The sequence below is a fragment of the Pseudopodoces humilis genome, chromosome 1, assembly GCF_049639895.1.
Source record: "Pseudopodoces humilis isolate 2021_Gansu_Grassland_sample_001 chromosome 1, ASM4963989v1, whole genome shotgun sequence".
In the NCBI taxonomy this organism is placed as follows: domain Eukaryota; kingdom Metazoa; phylum Chordata; class Aves; order Passeriformes; family Paridae; genus Pseudopodoces; species Pseudopodoces humilis.
The window spans coordinates 15,564,461-15,590,868 of record NC_142200.1 but is presented as its reverse complement, the minus strand read 5'-3'; the positions used below and the strand labels follow the sequence as shown (position 1 = coordinate 15,590,868).

The window sequence follows — 26,408 nt, the reverse complement described above, 5'->3', positions numbered from 1 at the left end:
AAACTCACCTTTGTCTTAACCAAGGGGTTTGTTCATCTTATTTTCTCTTACTGTCCTGCTGTTGAGGGAGAGTGATGGAGTGGCTGATGGGCATCTGGCAGCCAGCCAAAGTCAACTCAGCACAACCTCCAATGCTCTTTTTTACACACCAATTCAGAACAAACACATTTTAAATCTCTGGAGTGTGTTGGGAAAGGATAACACTTATCTACTGAGTAATAGACAATTAAGTTCAATTCTCTTTAGGCTTTATATTTTTGGATATGCTTGTGTGCATTCATTTGTACATGTTGAGAAGTTAATAAAGGTGTTGAATTGCAGTTGAGAGTATTGCAAGATTGAAATGCAACATTCTGGTAAAATTCAGTTTAGTCTTTTGAATTTCTGTCTAATGAAACTGTTACTTAACCATTGAAAGTAAGAAATGTAAAGGCTTCCTTAAAAATATTCCAATTAAAACATGAACAGGAGTAACTCCGATTTTTATATATCTATTCAATTGGTTTAAAATAAACAGAATTTAATAGTTTACGAAACAAAGCAAACGTGATTGAGCAGAAGTGGCCAACTAGAATAAAATTTTACTCTCCCTGAAAATAGTAATAGAAATATATTTTGTTCAACAAGTCATTAACAAATTGACATATTATTTATGAACAAATTTATTTTTGTCAAATGATCATTTTTTCCTGTCAAAATGCTAAACTTCTCATGCAATCTATTATTTTAAAATAATGATCATAGGTCAAGGCTGAACATTGTTAATTGAGCAGCTGCTTTGAACTAAACAATAAAGTATTCATCAGGTTCTGGTATGATCATTATATTCTGCACAAAACATGTTTCTGAAAACTGCCGTCATCTATTATCTGTGTCTTTTATTATACAACTCTCCACTTTTTCCATCAGAAATGAAACAGATTTTATAAATAAATATCTTTTCTAAAGCAGTCAATTTGTTTTAAGGCATAAAACTATCAAGAAGAACTTTAAATGATAAGTAAAAAGAGCCAGATATTGCACTACTGTACAAATAGTTTTTAAAAATTTGTAGGATGTGGATTTGCCTGCTTCTTGAAGAGAAAAACTGATAAGAACAAAACATATCAAACAATAACTTTTAGAGAATTTGAAAGCATCCTAGATCCTTAAAGTAACTAAAATTAAAAAATAATAAAAAAAAATATTAAGCAAGCGGTACAGATTTTTAACCTCGAGCAGCTGGAACATGGTGATAATATAGCTTATTGTCCTCATCTTCAATCTGGGTGAAGATCTACAGTACATTTTAGCAGATCTTGAAGCTTTCAAAGCACTAAAGGAGAGGAACCTGCTCCTTCCAAATTTCCCAGAGTTCTAACACTGAGTTCACACTGGTTCTAGTCATTTGCACCCTTCTCTCTGAATTTATTTAACCACCCCAATGAAGAACTATAGCTTTAAAAATAAACCTGAGTCAATTCAGTTAGCAAAGAGAAGCATATCTTCAAAGTTGTATGCCTGATGAGTGCCAGAACCAATGGAAAAAAGAGAAGGATCACATTGCCAAAGTCAGAGGAACAGGGGAGATAGGTTTGCTTTTGTGAGTGACAACAAGCTTTTAGATGAGTTGGACTATCTTTTGTAACTTTGCCTTAATGTGTGAAAATAGCACAATATGGAAAGGAGAAATGCCATATTTTGCTTCTCACCATTGTAGGTGCCAGGAACTTCCAGAACAGCTTCAACTTATACAAAATATTCTGTATCATTTTGGAATTCATCCATGAGCAAAAGGCTTGTGACATTATCACCACACACTTTATTTCTGCTCTGGTATAGAGATAAATTGGTATTAGCAGGCCATGTAAAAGAGGACAAACTATATGCATATATTTCAGAATCTATGCTTTTAATATGAAAAATTCAGTCTTTTAAAACTGAGTAATGGCAACAAATAGAATAAAATCAACCGATTAATCAGCTAAATTAGCTGCAATACTTTAAAAAAAACAAAAAAACAAGAAAACAAAAACTCCATGGATTTTATTTCTTTCATTTTGTTCCAGAAAACTTTCACTGAGTCAGAAACAACTTACTTTTCTCATAGGCCCTTGTTCACTTTAAAGGAGATCATATAAGCAGCGTATGCCAGAAAGAGCAAGAGATGCAAGAGAGGATGTTAGAGTAAAGGTGTCTCTCCTCCAGCACTGGGAATGTCTATACTTAGAGGTCTGGAGCATATGGTGTTTCAAGGCAGAGCCTGGATCCACTGCAGTGAAGAAATAAGTATGAATAAAGTCTTTCTTTTTGACCACTGCAGTGAGAAATTAAACTGAATTTCTTTGAAATGCCCTTGGGGTTGGGGTAGGTAAAAAACCCAACAAAACAGACAATCAAATTAAACACAAAGTGGAAGATAAGAAAACCAGGTTATAATGGAAAATATTTTACATTTACACATCTAAAATTCTGGGAAAGAGAGATCCAGGAGAAATGACTGTGGTACTAGAGGTGTTTTTTATCCCATCAAACCAGAAATGTGCCTCTGTAATGATCTTTACAAATGCAGTGAAATAAAGGATTCTAAATTAATGTATCTATTACACAAGTACAATTTATATTCTATATAAACATAAATAATAAAACCATGTAATTTTCAGTCTCATAGAAGGTAAATTATTAATTCTATATTGATTACTATATATTAAATACCACAGAAAAATTTCTAGCAGGAAAATGAAAAAAATTTTTTAAGAAAAGGTTACTTGAGTTTAAACAGAATATAAGGCCCCACTTCCAAGGGAGAAAAATCTAAATTACAAATTTGGACTTGTAAAACATAGATAATATAACAGAAGTGAGTCAGGTCCCTTATTCTAAACTCCACTCTTCATAATCTTCTAATCATTGATGGAACAAAGAAGAAATACTTCCAAAATGAACAAATACCTCAATAGTTTCAGAAAAGAGATTTTAAAATATTCTGTTACTTTTGCTGAAATCAGATAAGAAAATGCAACTAGTTTTTGTCTTTGTATTTAGGATTGGATAATAGCTATGGGCACATGGAATGCACATCTCTAAATAGTTATTGGACTGAAAGGTCTGCAACTAGCATTTGCCTTTTAATAAATGGGTTTAAGTAAAAATAAAGTTATAATAGAAATATCAATCCACTTATCTGATCTATTTTTCAATCATCAAAGGATAGGTTATCTTTGTTATCTTGATTTTATATCAGATCCATTTTGACTGCCATTAACATAATCAGATAATGGAGTAAACAAGACTTTTGAAAGGAAACAATTATTATGGCAACAGCATTTCACACAAAGAAGAAGATGAGTGGGCTACCTACACCTCATACCAAAATAAAGAGTTAGAGTTGTTACTTTTTAGCGATGTAACTGATAAAGACAATGAAAAGTCTATGAAGGAAGTTTAAAACTTTTGCATCTTCCTTGTATTTTATGGATATATGCTTTATAAAAAGGCTAAATATAAGTTCTACAAACCACTGCATCACATAGTACAAAATAAGAAATCAGTTCAAAACTATTCTTTAAACACAACCCATTTAACAAGACATAAAGTGAATAGGGTTTTTTAGGGCAATGTTGGTGTTGCTTTGAACACTTCTTGAAATTTTACCTTTTAATTCAATATCCAAAATAACTGGCCACTACTCTAAATATCAATATGAAAAAATCACTTTGTTTAAGAAAACACATTTTTTTACTGAAAAAGCACAATCAAACGTAAAACACAATAAATAAATTTGTTTGTGTGCTGAAGATTGTAATTATTTTTTTTTTAAAAGTAGCTCATGTTTTTGATTTGACTTCTTCATGGTTTGGTCTGAGTTAAAAAATTTCTTACAGCTGCACCTCATAAAACAGTGTTAGGAGCCACTTCCATATATATCTGGAACACCATAGCATAATTATGAAACCTGGTGTTACAGCATATTGATTTGATAACTTAGGGCAGTTCTATACAACAAAATGTTTAGGCAAAAAACCTATGTTCAATAATAGACTAGGAAAAATTCCAAACACTCAAGACTTAATTTCCCTAGACAACCATCAAGAAAACCTTAGCTACAGAAAGATTAAATCTACTTCACCCAAAACATAGGGCAAGAGAAAAGGTTTAAAGCATCTACATAAAATTGTTGAATCATGTTGAATATAATTCTAACTTTCAACATTCCCTAAGCTGAAAGCCTTCCAGAATATTGCTAATTATAGGTGCAAATGATATGAAAGAAAAATTGGTCTAGGGTTTTTGTGGTTGAGGGTTTTTTTTATTTTGTAATTTTAGTAATTTATTTGAAATCCTGAAAAAAAAGTGATGTCAAAAAATTATTCACAGCTAGAACTGCAAATGGCTGGCAAAAAAGAAAATTACGTGACAGTGATTAATTAGGCTGGTCTTAGAATGGTAGTATAGAAATGGATAAAACAATTTTCCAGAGGAGTGTGCAATGGAATGAAATAAGAGATAAATGGTAGAAAATAGTTTGATAGTGAAAGTAACATAATGAAAAGATAAAGTTACAGATACATTCATGTCATGGTGTAGCTTTACCTTTAAGACAGCTTAGAAAGAGGGGAAGTTAGAGCTGCTGGTGGCTGATGGGAATTTTTCCTCCTGACCAATTATCAGTCATTTCCAAGAATTGACAGCAGATCTAACCATTAAAAAGTGAATTCAACTTGTAAACACCCCCTTAAGAAGTACAGACAGAGTTCTCTTGCCCTCTTTGGTTTCCGGCTTTTGACAAGGTAACAGGGTCTGTCCTGGCCTCCTTCCCCCCCTCCAGGCCGGACAAGGCCTCAGGGAAGGGGGGGGAGAGAAGCAGAGTCGGTCAGCTGAGCTTAGTTTTCAGTTTCTGCTGCTGGACTGAAACCTGACACTATGAACTCTTGCAGCTTTCTAAAGCATTTAATTCTTTTACTACTTGGATAAATGAACAGATTACTCCTTTTTCTCAGAAAAGACAGAGAACGAGAGAGACGATCAACATGCAAAAAACATCATAGAACCACTAAAAACAGTGAGAGAAAGAGTTAAGTTTAAATAAGAAGGAGAGAATAAGGAGATGCGTACAGCTGAAATATCTTTTTGTAAAAGCTATGGAGATGGGTAATAGTAGTTTAAAAGACTCATTTAATTCATGACTAGAGTATGGGAGGAATAAAGTATTCAAAGTGTGGACTTCTTAAAAAAAGAGAGAGTAATTGTGATACTGTGAGTTGCTGGAGATGGGTAGAGTGAAGATTTTTTGAAGCCTTGAAGAGCAAAGCAAAAGCTCTTTTCCAGGAAGGCTCACAGAGACAGATGAAGAAGACTTCTGCCTTTGAATAACTCATCCTTAAAATAGTATCCCTAGACTCATTTGACCCATGCACACCTCAGAATGATGTGGAATGGGAGGAGTGAACATCTAAAAACTCCATAGATCGGCAAAAAGAGACTTCTGTTTGTCTACAAAGAATAAAAGAAAGACTCTAGCAAAAATTGAGACTGTTTTTGACTTTTTTTTTTTTTTTTTTTTTTTTTGTCTCTATGTTATCATGTGTACAAAGAATGGTTAAGTGGTGAGAGATAAAAGGGTTTTCTGGAAGTTTATTCTAGTGTTCTTGTAGTTTGTTAATAAACTTTCTATTCCTTTTAAGTTTTAAGCCTGTTTTGCTCTTGTTCAAATCCATATCTCACAGAAAAAAAATAGTAATTTTTTAGTTACTGGTTTTAAACCACAACAATTCAGTACTTATTTTTCATGCAAAATCATAGTCAAATTTATAGTTTTTCATTTTTACTTCAGAAAAGCAAGATCTCTCCATTTTAATTTTTAATATTTTTCCTTCCTTATAACCACAATTGTAAAATTTATAACATACATCCAGATAATGAGACTTGTCCATAGTATTTATATGTGGAAACATAGTACTTTTTGTAATACTTACTATAGTCTTTCATATGGGGAAAAAACTTTAACTTTACATAGTGGATAGTGGATAGTATTATTTTTCATATTTCTTTGTAATTTGGACAGGCAAGGTGTTTATTTAAATTTTTTGTGTGTGTGTGTTTGTGGACATGGAAGATGTTTTAAGTATTTTTTCAAGTCTATATTAAAATATATTTTCACTTCCAATATTTATTTGAAATCACAGAGGAAATAAAAATATAAAGTAGAAATTATTACAGCCATGATTCTTTTTCATATGGTCTGGTATAACAGCCTTAGAATGCAACAAGGAAAAAATATTTTTACAATTAACAATATTCAAATGGCTATGAAATAAATTACATTGATTACCATGTCACTGCCCTTTTTTCATCCAGATAATATTTATAGAGGTGGATTATCAAATAGTATGTAATGAAGTCAGTAATCTAAGAAATTACTTCGTTTCAAATTAGGAAAAACCCCAAACACTACTTTGACTTAATTCCAGATTTTGTCATGGTAGAAAACACATGTCAATTATTTCCATTTGATAATTATGTCCTTTAGCACTTCAAATTTTATGAATTGCCTTCAAATTTTATGAATCTTTTTGTAATTATGGACAACTACTTTCTAGATGACAACAGAAATACTGCAATATATGAAAATTTACAGTGCAGAAATGGCCTAAAAATACAGTTGTTGTCACCACTCATGTTGTTGACATTTTGGTTCGTGTATAGCTCCCTTTAGGAGTAAATAGGTCTGCTATGCCCTTTACACCATTTCCTCTCATTGCTCTCATATCTCACTTATGTACTATCTCTCCAAATCATTCCTCAGTTTTAATGTATCATTTGCTAGTTAGGTCATCATCTAGGCCCACTTCATTTCACTTTTTCCAATACCCAATATTCCACCCAAATATATGAGCTCAATTCTTTATATATAGATGCTGGTTACTCTAGAAAAGCTCTCTCATCAATAACTTCAATCACCTTATAAAAAAGTGTTAGAGAAATGTCCACCTGCAGACTTGAGCAATAGAAGTCTTTATTGATTTCTTTCAAAACACAGTTAAGAATGAACAGCATTTGTCCAAGAAAAGATTCCTCTTTTATAGTATTAGAAAATCTCAGTTGAACTTAGTCTACTAATATAATTTTAGCATGGAGGATATGGAAGGTGTCAGCAAGAAAAGCAAATCTAGTTTACCTTAAAAGAACTTTTAATACTGTTTAAAACTAGGTAAAATGCACATTCATTTCTGTGCACAGCTTTTCATACTCTAAGGCAGCAACATTTAATGAGCAAAATTACCTCAGTCCAGTGTAGATATGTTACAGATGTATAGAAGCTAAAGTTTTCATACACCTTGAAAACTAGATGTGTAGGATGTATATTTTACAAGGAAAAATGGATGCATATTGGACATTGTAAGAAAAGTGCATACATAATTTCATGGGCCGAATTTGTAAATCCTAATGAAAAAAGACACTTCTGCATAATTATCTGTGTTGCTACATTTAGGTCCTAAAGATTTGCACTGACTACAGAAGAACTGACATCAGATTTGGAGATAATTTTTTGATGCTACTAACCCTTAGAAAGTATCTCCGGGATTTTTTCTGCTTTTTGGCATTGTTTTCTTGGGATTTTTTGGTGTGTTTGTTGGTTGGCTTTTTGGGTTTTTTGTTTTTGTTTTGTGTGTGTGTGTGTATATATGTGTGTGTGTGTGGTTTTTTTTTCTGGGTATTTTTTTCTGGGCAGTCTCTCCTCCCTATCAACATATTCCGGGATTTCCACTATGTTATTGACATTAATTTGTTCTTAAGTTCCAAGAATCAAAATAATTTGAATGATAAAATATTCACTTTCAACTGTGCAATGTAACATAATCTATAGGAGTCACTTTTCAAGAATACAATATCACAATCACAATATAATACAAATATTAGAGAGACAGAGAGAAAAGTTCTCCAGGTAAAGCCATATGCCTGATGTTCTTTCTAATTAGTGTATATGTAAATACACACACACAGAAACATATATTTGCACAAAACCTCAAAGGATTCTTTTGGCTTTCTGCAGACATACCAGTTAAAATAGAAGGATCATTCCTTCAAAGATAATAGAAATAGTCTATTCACACAGGAACTGATAGTTCAGGGTTTAGTTTAGTAACAATATATGCTTGTTCCAGATATATTCTGATTGAATTATCAACTTTATGAGTTCTTATTGATACTGTTAACTGCAACAATGCAAGGTGAATTTAACAGCTTTCTGCCCTGTAAACAGATCTGGCAGTTAGACAAGCCTGTAATAGAATGATACTTTCCCAAAGACTCTAACTTTCTGGGAAAAGACTATTATTGTGATTGTTCTTTTCCTTTTTATACTGAAACTTAGATGGAAAACTAATGGCCCCAGACAGCACTGGCATGGTGTGTTACACTGTATAAATGGCCTCCACAACAAAAATCAGCTTTTCAAATGCCATTAGGCAATTTAGCAGCACAAAGAAAAGTGAGTAAGTACATTTATTTATTTTTTTTTTTTTCAGAAATGGCTTTACTCATCTCACTATAAAACTGGCAGGTGCACTCTTCATGTATAGGTTGTTACCAGTTTAAACTAGTTACCAGTTTATCCAAAGAGGACAGGTATTAATTCTCAGAGGCTGTAAAGGAGGTTTTTCTTGCATTACATGAGAAGTAAGCAAGCTAGTCCAACATCCCTCAACCAATTCAAAGCAGACAAACTGGCAATCCAGTTCAGAGAAAGATATCCTATGAAAGCTGATAATAGGAAAGTCTCTTCCTAAGGTCAGTTACTAGAAAGTTACCTCCACCTTCAAATATAGCCGAAATTTTAGTTGGTTGCTTGGGTTTCATTTAGTTTGGCTTGGTTTGGTTGTTAAACCCTTACCACTTAACTTTAGATTTCCTTTCTAGCTAATTACTTTTTTCCAAACCTGCAAAAACCTTGGCTTCTTTGCAGTAATGTAAGCATAAATTCGAGAAAAGTGGCACCTTGTCCAGGCAAGCACATTCTTTTATCAGTTTTAATTATCTATTTTTCTCTCTATCAGTGTCTAGACTTCTAACATCATATAAAAATATTCCTAAGAGTATAAAACAATTGATATGTTCCTTCAGCTTTGCATTTATAAGCATAATGCCAAAAATTTTATTGCTTCAATGTACTTTTTCGTAAAGCAAATTTTTCAGATTGAAAAAAAAGCTCTGTTTAAATACTTTGTCTACTCAGAATCCATCTCAGAGCTGAATATCTGTTTACCAATACATTTCATTCTGTTACATTTCTTTCAATTATCTGTTTCTCTTATCTACAAGTTTTGCTGTACTTATTGTTTTGTCCCTACCAATTTTCAGTTCAAGATTCTAGATATCTCCTGCTCACACCTTTGCAGTATTTATTTTGGTTGTTTGTGCAGTGAAAATTTTCCTAGTAGGAATCATTCAGTTCTGTTTCCTATCTCATAGTTTTCCACTTTGGCTGTTGGTTCCTTCTTTCTTTTTTTAATTGCCTTTGTTTAATTTGCCTTCATGTGCTTTGGTATTTGTTCCTGCTGCTTTCTGTATCCTTATCTCCTCATTTGTCTAGGATTTACACCTTTTTTATTGTGGTTTTTTTTTGGGTTTTTTTTTGGTTTTTTTTTTTTGTGAAGGGAGAGTATAATCTGGTTGGTTCTTGTTCACTAGCCCCTAAATTCTCAAATTAAATTCATTTCTTTCTTCTCTTCCCAGGAAAATAATGGAGAAATCTAAAGAACTGTGGAGCAGCTGAAATAAAAATCACAGTGATAAGAGAGTTGAAGTTGTTTCCAAAGTGGAGAATCCCTAATTTGATCCTAATCAGCTCATGGTATCTGCTCTGGTTGAAAATTTGGATAGGAAGTGAACAGTGATGTGAGAAGAAAAATGTGTACTCTTAGGGCATAATAAACAGCCTGAGCTGAAAAAAATCAGAGCTGTTGTTGATAATGGAAACTTTCTTAGCTGCAATAAATGATTCATTGTCCCCCTATCAACAAGTCCTGGTCTACATCAATATCCAAAAAGACATAAAAAGGAGAGTGAAAAAGAACGCCTTGTAAGTTTCAAGTGTCAAGGCTAGTTGTGAGTGAAGACTGCAAATATTCCACTCTGCCATGCCTTAAAGCCCTAATAACCAGAGTCAGAGAGAGCTTGTCTTTGTCAGATTTAATCTAGAACCTCACAAAGGTAGCATTTTTTCTTTATTTTATTAGTAGTCTGCTAACTTGAGCAACTGTTATATTAGTAGATGAAAGGTGCAGAATTAACTTGGAGTTAGATACTCCAACCGCTGCTTGAAATGACAATAATTTTAATGAAATGATAAAATACTCTGAGAGGGTCTTTATATGGTTTAAGAAGGAATTGTTCATATGAGAAAAAAAAACTTACAAATAAAAAAATGATACACATACTTGAAGTAGAATGAATCTACATACAACAAAATTTTGTTTCAGGAAGGAGAATCAACACACCCTCATGGAATTTTGCCCAGACAAGACATTGGCACTAGCTCTGGGCACCCTGCACTACATCTTCCAGTACTGTAGATCCCCTAAAGGGAGAGGAAGTGGGAAAAGAGAGAGCAAGTAAAATAAGCCTTAAAGTCTGGAAATTCTATAAGTGGAAACACTGACATAGCAGAAATGGAGGAAGAAGGAGTCAAAAGCGAGGCAAAAAAGTAGAGCTTTCTTTGACTACTGGTTTTGATGAGAATCAGTGTGAGAAAGAGTAGAACACTTGCTCCAAAAATAATATATAAAAATACATAATAGCATAATAGTTTCCCAAAAAACATAAAGAGTTTGGCTGGGAGATAGTAAAGGATCCAAGATACATAAAAATCTTCATAAAGAAATATGGATAAATTTTTAAGGACCAGGAGAAGGAAGGGGTATGAGTCAGAAAAAAAGGCTTACTGGAGCTACAGGTTGGTATTAGTTGACAGAACAATGTTAACAGAAAAGCCTAATAGCTGCCTGCTCGACAGACTGATGTCTGTTAAAAGGAGAAGCATATATGTGTCAGAATAAGGAATGCAAAAGCAAGCAGAATTATTAAATGAGGACACTGGAAGTTTCTGCTGGTGCCAACACTTATTCTTTTGCTAGCCTTTCTTCATAAAGTTTTTGTAAGATAAATTTGACAATTTAGCACATGAAAGATGTAAATTATAATTCTTTCACTTTAAAAATAGAAAGTTTTAGAGGCGAAATCTAGTCTTCCAGAAATATATTTTTCACATTTTAAAATTGGACATTGTTAGCATTTTATTTAGTGCTATTTATTAAGTACAAACATAAAACTAGTAAAATAATCTTGATTTTGCTTTGGTTTTTGTTGTTGGTTTTGTTTTTATTTGGTTTTATTTATCCAATCTCTTGAATGGTTTTTAATTAAAATTTAGATGTAGAGAAAAGGATGGATAATTCTAATTAATGATTTCAAAGCTCTGAAATAATAATAATAAAAAATTAAATTATTCAGAGAAAATATACCTTAGATTTGTGATTGGTTTTGAGCTGAACCACAGTGTTTACTTATGATGTCAGTAATACCTGGCACTTTTATTATGGAGAGACAGATACCTGAAAAGGTTTTCAGGCCAGGAGTGGGCACTGTGGAGTGCTCTGCTCACCCACATGCGTGTTCCCTCTCCAGGTGGGGAAAGCACTCGTGCTGCTCTTGTGTGGTCCTGCAGACCACTGAGACAGTTCTAACTCTTATGTGTGGTCAGACAAGCCAGTTTGGCTTCTTGTTCTGGCATGTTTGATGCTTTTCCATGCCCTCAGTTACCATAGCCTCGCCCCAGAGCCAAGTGAACGGACACTTCACCTACCTGCAATTTTAACAGTATTTATATGAATGAATATTAAGGATTAATTGTAACTTTACATATTTTTACAGTCATTTTTTTCTCTACTTTTACCAAAGTTAGACCAAAGATATTCATTTTAATTTTATAGTCAGTATGAGTCTGTTGATTAAGTACCAAATTCAAACCTTTGGAGTTACTTGATTGAGGAGCCAATATCAAATTATATTCAACACTAGGAACATGCTGAAATTTTAAAGATGTGCTTATTAATCTACTGAAAATGATTTTTTTTCTCTGTAAGGGGAGTAAATGTTAAAAATTTTGGGCATAATCAGAGAGTCAGATGTTTTAGGAAAGCAATTCACCAACACAGAAAAGGTGGCAGATGTCTCCAGTAATTTCAGTTAATTTCTTCTATTCAGCTCAGCAGCACTGATCAGGTAACCTGTACATTTAATTCTTGGTGGCCTCAGCAGGGAGTGTAGATGAAAGGATGATTTATCTTGCTTAAATACAAGAGATTAAAAACTATGAGTATTAACTCCTCTTTTAAACACCATGTTTAAAGCTTCCTTCCATTAAAGCTCCTAAGAGACAGTTAACCACGAGTCGCAAGAGAAAAGATTTTAATATAATTAAATCTTTGGACACAGTAATGTTATCAACGTTTAAAAACATCTCTGCAGATACATGCTGATCTTGCAGGCTCTCAATATAAGGAAAAGATATATATATTTATTAAGTAATCAAAAATTCCATTTTGTGGCAGTTTCTCACAACTCCATTTTTAATTTTTTAAAATAAACATATTCATAGTTCTTTTCACTTATGCAAACAAATGAATAATTGTCACAGATTATTATAGCATTTTTCTAAAGGCTATAATAAAGTGGAGCTTTCCAAACTTCCATACCATGTCTGTCCTTATGAAGACACATATGATGGAATTTTATGATGATTTTTACCAGAACATTATGGTAGGAAAATAATTTTCTAAATAATTTTATTTTTAACTTTGTAAAATATATAGTTTCAACTCCTAAAATATTGCTTTCTGAGCATAAATATATTAAATATTATTTTAGTCAACAAAGAGAGACAGAAATATACGATATTAAATGCTTCAATTTAGCCAAGTACAGTTTCAGAAGGGATACATTTTATTTCTCTGTCTAAAATAAATCTGAATTTATTTCATTGATTTTAATGCAATGTTAATTTTGTCATGAATATATAACTGGCAGTTAAATTCACTAGTTAAATTAACTGGTTAAGTAAATTAGGAGATATATTTCCTTGGAACTGTGAACAGAGTTTGCGTTCATAGTCACATTATTATTCAAATATTTAAAGTTATTTTGAATACTACAGTGCAAGCTGGGGTAGCTAATTAGAGAAAAAAAAGTTTTAGGCAACTGCTGAGTATGACACCTCTTTTCAAATTAGTATTCAATTCTAAGCACCTAACTCCTTAATATAAAAAAAAGAAAAATACCAACATTTTGATATTTACTGGCAATATATTATGTCTTATGCTTAGCAATTTCTTTTAAAAAGAAAGAAGAAAAGATATTATCCAAGTTGCAAAGTAAAATAATTGCAAGGAAATGTCAGGGTTCATATTGCCATTCAGTCATCCACTTACATAAGCACCACAGCACTGCCACAAAGTGTGTGGTTTAAAACTAACTATGGTTTCCATGTGACTTTTCAAGGACAAGAAAAGTACACAATGAAGAATTCATATAGTTAGGTCCATACATTTTGCTTTATAGCCAAGTATTAAATAATTTTCTCCTGGATTCTTCTGTGCAGAGTCAGGACTTTGAGGAAACCAATGACCCTTGCTGGCCCTGAGAAGCCTCAGCTGGTGGGACTGCCACCCACCACTGTCCATGGTTCCTGGGGCTTTCAACCCATCCTGAGGCATCCTGCTGCAGCTCTGTCCCTGCCCCTGCCAGGCATGGGCCTCTCAACCCTATTCCATGGGGAGCTTAGCTGCCCTGCCTCCTTTTGCTCCCAGCTGCATGTCTGCAGGGACCCTGACCTGGTTCAGGCTGTGTTGGTGCTGTGTTGGACCCTGGCAGAGTCCAGCTCTGCTCTCCACACTCACCCCAGTCTGGGAGCACAGCCTGCGTGGGGCCTCCTTGCCTCCTGGCTTGTGCCTGTGTGGAGCAGCTCTTCCCCTGCCACTCCCTGGGACAAGGATACTACAGTGAATTATTTACAAATTGCACTAAGACTATTTTCATAACTTGCAAAAGGTATCATCAGATGACTCCAACTGGCTTTGCAAAGCAATTGGTTTATGTGATGTTTTATTGGTTCAAGTATACCTTCTGTGAACATTAAATTGTGGGATTTCTTATCTCTAGTGCAAACAAAACCCTTTTTTCTCAGGCTGGGGACTCAGAAAATTGAAGACATAAGCTTAGCTGAAACGATTCATCTCATACCACATAAAAGAAAATGAGAAAGACAGAAATTTTGAAAAAATTGAACAGGGGTTTTAATCTGGAAATGCAAGACATTTATCCAGAATTGAAGTTGGAAGTATTAGCTACTTACCAAAACAAGGCCTAAACAATGTTTTTAAAAGCAGCCATAGAAAATCAATCCCAGATTTTATTTTTTTTTTTTTTTTTTATTTTGAGGGGAACTATTGTAAAAATGTGGAAGAAAGGGTACACAAAAATCACAAATATGCATTGTAGGGGGCAACAAGAAAGCTCCAAAAATAGACAGTGATGTAACCCAGAAATACTCCCAACTACAAAATTTTGCCAAAAGCTTGGTTCATATACAGGAAGCAACATTGTCTTTCTGCGAACAACCTTTTTTTTTAGGTGATTGCAAATATGATTTATGAAAAGAAAAAATTTTTGCATAAAGTTCACAAGTTATTCTGTACTAATAGTTTGAAGGAAATATAATGTGAAATAAACTAAATTAAGTATACACAGTAATACAAAGATGCAAGTGAAATACTGACTACACTTCCCATGGTCATATCTGATATACTTCTTTTCCATTTATTATTGTATAGCTGCCATTTAAGTGTCAGGTAAATCAATTAAAAGTTGTTGAGCATTCACTGAAGACATGCAATGACTGCAATTTCAATAAGATTTAATTCTGAGGAAACCAATTAGACAAAGTACAAAACTGGACAATGAGGGACTCAACGTGATGAGCTTCATAAATAGTTGAACTGCAAAATCATTTAATTCATGTAGAAAGTTATTCCACAAGATTAAAGTAAAAACCAGAAATGTCCTTGTCTATCCAAGACAGTTTTTTTAGCTGTCCAGTTATGTATTTTTTCAAATACGCATATGTAGCCCCCTGAAAATATTTCTTCCTGTTAAAAAATTAAAGGGAGGGTGAAAAGTGTAATCTGATTGCACTTTCATTAATGTCACTAAGTAAAATGTCAAAATATATTGTCATGCTAGAAGGACAACTCGTGCAATCAACTGTACCTCAGTAAAACTTCACTTATTTGTCAAAAAAAGAAAACTTCAGGAAACATCACTTCACTAATTACTACATCAATCTAAAAAAATTAATGCCACTATGAAGGATTTAGCAAAGGTTGCATAATTTCACTATCATGCTTTCTTTAAAGCAAATTCTCCACTCACACAAATGTGTGCTATTCTTCTGCATCTACACTCTGGAAAGATCTTGTAAGTCTTGCAAAAGTAGTCTAGTTCAAGCCCTATACTGAGGCTTAATCACCTTTTCCTTTTTAAATGCTGACTGATTCTTTTCCACGTAACTTCTTTCACTGTTCTTCACCAGAATCTAATGGCATCCTACGTACGCAATACTGAAACATTTAAGCATGACAGGTTTCCTTGATTTTCTTCTAAGATATTTACCTTTTAACAAAACATATTCTAAAGCTCCAGCATTGAAGAATTAGTTTAATTTAAAAAGAATCTTAAACACGTTTATCTATAAATGCATATATAGCTATTTATATATGTGTGTATTCAGATACATAAACATATATCTGAATGTACATGTGCACACAAATATATATATAAACCTTTTCAGCAGTTTGAACAAGACATAAAGAAAAGTAATTCTGCATTACAAGATATTTTCATCTTCCTTTTAACCTAACCTTTTAAACTGCTGTCTTCACCTGTTTTCCCTGATGCTTATTTAAACTGTAACTCAGTAAGTACCATTGGTTCCTAACTGGAATCATAGTTTTATGCTTTGAATTTGTGCAGAATATTGTTCACATACTCCTTGAGACTGCAGTTTAGAGTAGATTCACCAGCCAAAGTTTTGACTGACAGTGAGGGCCTTTTCGGGCTCCTACGTCTGAGAAAATCTCAGTTTCATCTTTTGAGGAGTGAATAGAAAGGAGAAAAACATGTTGTGGAAGACAACTCTCAAATCTTTTATCTGTGGGTTCCCTCTTTCCTGCAGCTGATATCAGAATTGAATTCAAGCACTCATGAAACAGGAAATAGATATGAAAACACAGAAGTACAAAGAAAAACAATTGCATTAGAGATGCATTTCTCCACATCTGCTGACTGTTAACCATTTAAGAGAATTTATATCCTGCAAAAAATTTGAGATGTAGAATTTTACTCTTCTAGTTTCCTTTTACTACCAAGTGGCATATTCCTTTTAGTGAACAGATGCCAGATTGTTATGCAATAGTTTAAAAAAACATTATCAGTGTATCAACACTTACCATAAAATATTATGAAAACACATCCCTTTCTTTGAGTAGCATTATGCAAAATAAAATGAAAGTGGATTTTCCCTGATTAGGAACAATTATTACATTCTTCATCACAGGATAAAATCATGGAATGGTTTGGTTTGGAAGATCATCTAATTCCAACACTACTGTTATGGGAAGGGACATCTTTCAGGTTACACAAAGCCAAGGCTTTTCTGGGAAAATTGTTCCAGTATCTTACTGCATTCTTATTACAGAATTTCTTCCTCATATCCAATGTTATTATAGATCCATAGAATTTTAAGAGGTTGGAATGGACCTTTAAGATCATTTAGTCCCAGCCCCACTCCAGGGACACCTCCCAGCAGACCAGGTTGCTCAAGGCTTTATCCAACTGTCTTTGAACACTTCCAGGGTTGGAGCATCCATGGCCTGTTCCAGTGTCTAACCATCCTCATAGTAAAAATTTTCTTCCTAATATCCGACCTGAATTTCCCCTCTTTCAATTTGCAGCCATTCTCCCTGTACCTATCACTACAGTTCCTGATGAAGAGTCCCTTTCCAACTTCCCTGTTGGACCCCTTCAGATACTGGAAGGTTGCAAGTCTCCACAAAACCTTCCCTTCTCCAAGGTGAGCAGCCTCAGCTTTCAACTGAAAAGTGCTCCAGTCCTCACCTATGTTCCTGGTTCATGTCCAATTATTCATCTACCAATATCCCCAAGTCTTTCTCTGCAGGACTGTTCTAAGTGCATGGATCCACTGGTCAGTATTGGTACTGAGAACTGACCAGAATGTTACACTTGGCCCCATCTCATTGGATCCCCCCTCCAGCCTGCTGGTGTCCCTCTGGATAGCAGCTCTCCCATTATGCAAATCAACTGCACCACTCACCTCAGTGCCATCTGCAAACTTGCTGAGGGTGCACTCAATTCCCCTCTCCACATCATTAACAGAGGTATTGAATAGTATTTGTCTGAGTACAGACCCTCTGGGGGACACCACTTGTTGCTGAGTTCTAATTGGACTTTAGGCTGTTGACTGCAACGTTTTGGGTGTGGCCATGTGGCCACTGAGTTATTCCTCTAACAATCCACCCAATCAAATAAATATATCTCCCATTTACCAACAAGGAAGTTGTGTGGCCGTACCAAAGGCCTTACAGAAATCTAGGGAGATGACAAATTGACTTACAGAAGTCAAGGTAGATGATACTAAAGATAACTAGCAAATGTATGGTAACATATCTATTGGTATTGTAGAATTATTATGTATTCCATAAACTGCAGCCTTCCAGAACTGAACATCTGGGCTAAGACTCTGAAGTAGGCTCTAATAGAAAATGTTCTGTGGTACATCACACTCTTGACATCTCAAACGGATTTTTTCACTTTTGTAAACACTTTAAGTTAGAAGATGTTCATATGCAAACATATACACAAAAAAATTACCTAATTTATCTTAAGTAAATTTTCCTGATCACTATAAAAAGCTCCCTGTTGCAAAGATTACAAAAGTTCCACTGCCTCTAGATCATGCAAACTGAGACCTCCACAATCTCATATTCACTTTACATTAATTTATCCATGCTTGCATGCTTCTTAATTAATTACTTTCATTGAGACCTATTTTATGAGGGCTAGATTAATTTCAGCAGTTACTTTAACTAGAATTAAAGCACGATATACATTTTGACAGCTATGATTAATTAGAGGAAGTACACCTTAAAGACTAAATAAGAAAGAATGCATAATTTAAAAACATTACCTATAGGTATTTTATCATATATTTTTAATTTATTACTACAAGTTAGATTTTAATAATGTTTATTCTTTACCTTGTCCTAAAGTTTGCAGGGTGAGGATGTCCATCATATAATGACAAATAATCATATTCTTCTTCTAGAGCAAAAGACTGAAAGACGATCTGTATCCTGTTTCTTTCTTCTGCTATTATAACCCAGGTACAGTTTGCACCATTTGGATATCCATATGGGAAGCCAGGGCTTTCTATAGTGCCATTAAGTCCTTTTAAAGTTCCACCACAGGTATAAATAAATCCTAAAAAAAATACCAAGGAAACAAAAGTTAGTAATCCATTTTATATCAACCTTCAATAGAATACATAATTAGAATTCATGGTTTCTGAAAAAAATATCAAAATATTTCTTAGCAACTACTGCATTTAGAAAGGTAAAGACCATGTTTTTATAGAAATGCTGGCCACTTAATGCAAAACAATCCCACCTACTTAACAAATGTGTTTTCCATACTGTTTATCTAAAGACATATGGTAACATCAATGAAAATAAATGTATATAACAACACCTATGACTAAATTTGTTTGCCTATGAAGCAAAGTATTCATATCAATTACCTTTTTTTGTCAAAGGGAAGAGTAAATAAGTTTCTTTGGATACAGGTCTGATACAGGTTAAGCCTATTAACCTTGTGCTTTTCCTCCATGTATCTTGGCTCTGGAGAAAGCTGAAAGACTATTTATTATGAATAAGCTTTTGCCAATCAATAATTCTGGGTTATGAAAGTTCTGTACTAAAGGGCTCAATCTGAAATAGCCATCTGTTGCATCTTTACATTATCTCATGTAAACATTAACAGTTTACATGTTTTGACAGAGCCTATGTGGATGTTGCTTAACTGCAGTGATCAGGTATGGCTCCAGAGCTGCTCCCTCACACACCAAATCCACACCCCCACTTCCATTCCCCCATAGTGGGATGGAGGAGATTAAGAAGAGTAATAGTGAGAAAACATGTAGGTTGAGACAAAGACAGTTTAATAGGTACAGCAAAAGCTGAACATGCAAGCAAAGCAGATGAAGGAATTCATTGGCTGGCTCCTTTGGCAGGCAGGTGCTCAGCCACCTCCAGGAAAGCAGGTCTACATCAGACCTAATGGTTACATGGGAAGACAAACACCATAACCCTGAACATGGTCCCTTCCTCCTTCTTTCCATCAGCTTTTACCACTGACCATACCACTGAGCTGCCATATTTCTGGAATATCCCTTTTATTGGTTGGGATCATCCATGTCCAATCTGTGTCCCCTCCCACCTTCTTGCCCATTCCCAGAAGTATGAGGAGCAGAGGAAGCCTGGATGATGTGTACGCACTGATAAAATGTTCAGCATTGTTTTGGTCACAAATCTAACACGTAGGATCTACCATGAAGAAAATTAAGTCTGTCCCAGCCAAATTCACTACAGTGGGTCAAAGTTGAAAAGTTGCTCTGTTCATAGATCCTTTTTAAAATTAACATCCTTAAATGTCAGAAAATGCCCCTACATTTAAAGCTTAATTTTTCTTGAATTATATCAAATTTCCTTTTTATACAGAAAATTCATTTCCTCAGAAAAATAAGAGAACAAGAATAATTATTAAAAGGTCTCTCCCAAGTCACTGTGTGCTGTCAGGGCAGGTTCTTTTCTATACTTTTGTTTCCAGTTCTAATGCTCAGTTATGGGAATTCTTAACTCTTTTGGGACTTTAGGATAATTTTATTTTCCACCAGCTTTTTAGTCTAAATGTAGGTCTACATCCCCTCTCCAGGCTTTCTGGTCTCTTACCCCTCAAATATTAGATCAGCTTTCCTGCTTTGCCTTTTGCACCCCTGAAGCTTCTTTTCCCCAAGAATGCTCAGAGCAAGCCCCCTCTTCCAGTGCAGGGATTTCATCTGAGAGAAAGCACAAAGCTCTGAATTGCTCTTTCACAAAAACATGATATACATTTCATAACAAACTACAGACAAACAAACCAGACGCCAACTCTTAAATTATACACACATGTATATATTTGAGCTCATTAAATCATCTTCATGGCACGTTCACAAGCTTGTCTTCACATTGAGCATTTAAATGTAGAGAGACCCCTTTCCCTGAAGTACTAAGCAGAAATCTCTTGATTTCTGCATTTCGATTTTGCACTTTGTATTACTATGCTGTAAAGTAACTTTTCTTGACAACAGAAGAGTGGCATGTATGATTTTTTTTATCTCAGCTTTTTCATATACATTTACAATGGTAGGAAAAAGTGCCTCTTATGAAGTATGACTGCTTTTTTAATACAATTATCATTGTACCATAGATGTATAGGACAAAAAAGGAAGGGAAGATACTCTTAGAAAGTAGGTAAGTACTCTTAGAAATTAGGGCTTTGTTTACCTCATCTGATGTGTAGCAAATTTTATTTTCTACTGCAAGCTACTTAGAGAATTCATTCTCATATCATTGTCTGCACAACCTTCATTGTTAGGAGTCTGTTTTATTTATCTCTTTCTGCATCCCCCTCATATACTTGAACTATTTTTAAATCCTCTTTATGTGTTATTATTTATTATTTAAGCTCAGCTGTTTTATTTAGCACTTTAAAAATCTTTCGGAATACAGTTTTTGCACAAGACGCTCTAGAAAATCCAACTATTTACTCATAAGTCCCACATCCTAGAACCTTAACACTTCCTACCAAGTACAATCACTACAATAAGACTTTTAAAATAGCTGTGTGCACATATTTATCAATCATCTTTTTCCTAGAAATCTCTTGCTGAGGCCTACTTCAATAAAATTAGAGAAAAAACTTAGAGAAAAACTTGAAAATTAAATAGCATACACTGCTAATTTTCATCCATCTCTCCAGACCAAGTGTGGAAAGCACAGTTTATATTGACTCAATAATACAGCTCCATAATTCAGATCCTTTGCTATGGTACTTATTTTATTTTCAATTTTTACTTTCAATTACATATGGACTATTCTGTTAATTCAATAGATACTACAAAGGAAAACTCATCTAGAATAGGTCTACTGTCACCAAAATAAAATTATATTTTTTAAAACTCAAAAAAACAAAACAAAAAAACACCCTTCCCCCCCAAAAAACCCAAAAAACACCAACAAAAAAGCCCGGAGCCAAAACTATGAGGGAACAGAGCCTTGTGAGATAATATGTTACTTATTAAGGAGTGTAATGCTTCATACTCAATGCAATAATTAGTCCTACTCATACATTGATATGAAATGTAAATATCCATGACATATGAAAGTTCCAATTACTCCTTTTATTCCATATTCAAAATGTAACAAAAGAGAATTATTCATATGCTGCAAGATGCTATAACTTGGATGTTTTTCAGAGATGACTAGCAGAATGTAGCACAGCTATGCACGTGTCAGAAGATACACTTTTAATTCCAAGAATGGAAAAAAAGCCCCAAACAAACCAACAGTGAAGTTTGATTTTGATAGGTCTGCTCTTCTAGTCTGTAAAATAAAAAATCATGCCACCAGAATTCATGTGCACAACATGCACTTTAATCTCTGCTTTCATATGTTAATACATTCTGTGATGCTCTTCACCTTGGCAGCGCAACTTGGGTATGATCAAAATAGACAGTGTGCATCAACTGACTGGTCTGATCAAATGTGGAAAACATGACATTTATTTTCAAGAGGTAAAATTCATGCTGAAATAGCTGGTAGCATATACTGTGATCTTTTTCATTTAGATTTCAGAACCAGCATTCCAAGCAGAATTTACATTCAAACTGCTTTTCATAAAAGGGAAAGTTTTATTCAAAGAACACAATAAAGAATTTTGAAAAGCTTGAAGTTAGACTAGAAGAGAAAAATTCTTGTTGAAATAAGTATGGATGAACAACACCACTCATGAGATTCTCTTAATAGCTAGTATGATTCAAAGTTTCTGTTGCATTTTTTATACCAGATTTTAAAATTCAGATGTTTAATTCTCATCAATTTTACATGCATAAATAAACTTCTTGAAATCGGAAAACACAGCTCCTCTTCCTGATTTCAGTCATCCTTTGATTCATTGTGGAATTATTGTGAGCATCAGTAACAGCTGTTCTTAATCCATTTATTCAACTTTCATTGTCTTATAACAAAGCAATTAGTTCTTACATCATGTCCATACCCCTTGCCCTTGAATGTCCCATAATTACACTCACTCAATACTCAACAAGATTGTCTTTGGCTTTTTCTCTTCCTCCTGACCAGTCTATTATACTGTTTAATAACATTTTTCCACACCTTTCACCTTACAAGTACTCCACACCTTTCATTTATTCTTAATCTCCCTTGTTTAATGTATTCTTCAGTAACAGTCATTACCATAAGATAATTATACTGTCTGCATTGATTAACACACCTGTACATTTCTAAGTTGCTTGTGTATTTCCTTTCAATTAAGTTTTTAATACTTTCTTTCTTTTATTTTAAGAGAAAACCAAGAAAATGGAAGATGATTTGTTCATACGCTGCATTTTTCTTCAGTATCTTTTCTGATAATGTGATCTCCTTTCATATCTTACACTTGCAGCTATCTTAAAACAGTCAATCTTATTTTAAAGTATTCCTTAGCCATGTCATCCATGTTCACATCTCTTTTTGCAACAATTTGTGCAACATACCTATTTGAAAAATTATTCTTGTCCCCCTAAATGATAGTTCTCTTCCATTCAGAACACATCTACTTATTCACTTGTGTCTCCTCATGCTCATCACATTCTCCAACACCTTTTTCTGTTTGTGGTCTTTGATCACCTGACAGTACTTGGCAGCAAAAAGTAGTTATTTTTCTTGGTGACCCTAAATCAGTACAGACTGTTCTGCTAATTCTTTTCTCTTTTGCTGGATTCTCTTTCTGTTCACTTGTATTATCATCACCTTAGTTTTTATGGTTCCTCTATGTTCATCCTTTTTGTTAGCACTTGAAAGAATCTACTGGAGTTCAACAGATACAGGTTTCATAGTGACAAACCCATCCCCATGCTGTGAATCCTTTTCTTCTGCTATCAGTCGTATCCAGTTTTGGAAAAAATATACTCAATATTTATTTTTAATATTCTAATATTTATTTCTAGCTCAACTTTAATTGTCCTGACAAGCCTCACCCCCAGATCTTCAAGCCCATTTATAAAACTGAGAATAGGATGCTCTCATCAGATGTGATGGCTTCATTTTACTTTGAAGTGTGTTTGAAATTTACCTTTTTATCACTTCTCATTGTGTCTTAATTCTCTTTAATTTATGCTTTCCATTCCAGTTATGCATCTTTTCTGCATAAAACAAGCCTCCTTTCACTATCTTTAACTTCCAATAGAACAAGAATTTATTGACTTTTCCACATGAGTGCAAATATGAAAGGTAATCATCTCCTTTAGTGTACTGGTCTTAGCTCCTTCTTACTCTCTCCCTTTTTGTCTTCCTATCCCATGTCCAGCAGCTTGCAAGCTTCTTTCTTATTCTACTGTGTATTCCTATGAAAAAACTGTTGACTGTTGTCCCAGTTTGAGACACCCTCTGGCTCTGTTACACTGAGGACACTCACTGGTGCCCCTTCCCACCAGAAACTCCCTCTTCCTTCACGAGTCTCCTGTTTCCCCTGTGCTGGTGTGGGAGGTGCACATGCAAGCAGCAGCCCTGCACCACAGCACACCAGGACAGAAGTCCCCTGCACCTGGCTGGCAGCTGACAGTGGAGCAGGACACCATGCCAGCCACGAGGCCTTAGAACTGCTGCTATTTTGGAAAAGACTATCTTGCATCCCTATGGATCTCTATGTCTAACTCAATATTCTGTACTTCAAACAATTCTCACTTCTATCTCAGCTACAATAGCAGCTTTTATAATGAGCTTTCTACCAACAGAGAAAAGTCTAATATTTTTCCCGACCGCAATATAATTGTTACTGTCTTATGTTTTAATTTCCTGAAGTAATAAAAAATTGGAATCATAAAATAGTATGGGTTGGAAGTGACCTTAAAGATCATGTATTTCCAAATCCCTGCTGTGGGCAAGGACACCCTCCTTTAGACCAGATTGCCCAACCTGGCCTTGAACACTACAGTGATGAAAAATCCACAAGTTGGGGGACCCTGTTCCAGTATCTCATCACCCTCACAGTGAAGAATTTCTACCTAATAGCTAATCCTCTGTCAGTTTAAAGCCATTTCCTGTTGTCCTATCACTACACATCCTTCTAAAAAATCCTGCTCCAGCTTTCTTGTAGACTTCCTTCAGGTACTGCAAGGCTTCTATAAGGTGTCCCTGGAACCTAAAACGCTCCAACTCTCATGATTACAACTCTTTCTGTCTTAGTAATATCTATCTCTTTGGGTTGTTCATACTTTCTATTTTTGTAAATAATTCTTGGGGTTTTTGACATATAATGCCACTTTCCTTGATTTAAGACTCTTTTCTTTAGCCCAAGAAAATCTCAGAGCTGCTTAATAAAGCCTTAGTACAAAAACAAACAAAAACCTCAAAAATATCGTGTTTGTGAAGTGCACAAAGAACGTTGAAGAACCTCTCTGAAAATAAGGTTTTAGGAGTTCCAAGTAAATGGGGATTTCTTAATTAAACTGCCATTTTGTTTCAATTTGTTCTTAAAAGCATTTGCTTTCTCAAACAAGATATTCTGATGCCTATTCTGTGCACAACTTACTAGAAATTGGGACTTTATAAAGTTTAGACACCATAAAGTTTTCAAAAGTTTACCTTTTATCTATGATTTGTATCATTTTAGGGCTATGAGAAAAGATGGGTATACTTTTTGGTAAATAACTGAGTAAGATAGATTGTCTTGCCCTTGCATAAGCTATAACAAGGTACCAAAATGACTTTTCCAATCTTTTGGTAGGGTTGACTGGAAGCTTTATAACTTAATCAGTGGAACAGGTGCAGAATACCAGTCAAAAATAATCACTGTATATTAGCACCACGTTTGAAACAATTTCTGGAGGTACCGTTTTTCCTCCAGAGAGTAATTTCTTATCTTTGTTACAAACACATTTTCTAAAAGAGGTTTAGAAATATTTTTTAGCCTTGTCTTCCACTTCAAAGTGATACCTTCACTTAGTTGTAAAAACTACTAGAAGGACAAAATTTCTGTTCTCTCCTGTCAGCCTTGAGTGTGTTACTTCTTTGAAGAAACATAATGTCTAAAACCAGTAGGACTACTCATGTTCACATGGAATACATTCTGAGCAGCAGGAGGCTTAAACTGGAAAGCTAACAAAACAAGAAACTAGATCTCATGTAACAAAAGTATCCATACTATTTTTATTACATGTGTTTAAATAAATATTTATTGCCATTGTTTGTATTTCTTGTTCTACAACAGAAAACTGTTTGTCATTTCCTGTAACTGAAAACAAAGAGGGTTTAACTTCAATAGTGTTGTCAGTCTTTGAGGAATTTTAAAAAAGATGAGACAAAAATCTAGAAACCTCTAAGTCATTCAATAGAAGATTATTACCTTCACAGGAAAATAGAGGGGATTTTAAGTCACCTTTAGGCTTTTAATTACTTTGGTTTATACATAACTCTGACATGGAGTAGTTTTCTACTTCTATTTTAAAAGCATTTCTAGCACCACCACAGATGAAAATATGGTTTCAACAAAGTCAGATGAAACACACCCAGGATTTTATCCCCAGTATGTAATTAACTTTCCTTCTAAGGATATTTCAATATTTCTCTCCTATTCCTCATGTATTCCTCAATGCCTTGTAGACAAGGGATCATCTGTTCCAAAATAACTGCCCCCTTGCTCATGCAGCCAAATGAGGGTAATCTCTCAGATGTGACAAGCATCTGGGCAATAGAACTGGACATAAAAACAAGAGAGGACATTTGGAATCTCATCACAAAACAAATTAAAAATACTCTCTGAGATTGAAATCCATATCTAATACTCCTCATACATGTGAGCACTACAGAACTGTGGGGAAGTCACATTTTTTATGTTTGGGGAGAGAGTAGATAGATATTAATGGGTTTTGAGGGGTTTTTTTAAAGATAATTTTGATTTCAAATAATATAATTTCTTATCACAGT

At 34.3% G+C, this 26,408-nt stretch overlaps 1 protein-coding gene across 3 annotated transcripts in view; it reads right to left on the bottom strand.

The window, feature by feature from the left end:
- The window catches only part of CSMD3 (CUB and Sushi multiple domains 3), a 572,913-nt gene that overhangs the window by 474,885 nt on the left and 71,620 nt on the right, over nt 1–26,408 (bottom strand). For all 3 annotated transcript variants that reach the window (XM_005516952.3, XM_005516953.3, XM_088051522.1), the window contains exon 2: nt 18,369–18,591. In XM_005516952.3, coding sequence (XP_005517009.1) covers nt 18,369–18,591 — 223 coding nt within the window. The remainder of the gene's footprint in view (nt 1–18,368; nt 18,592–26,408) is intronic.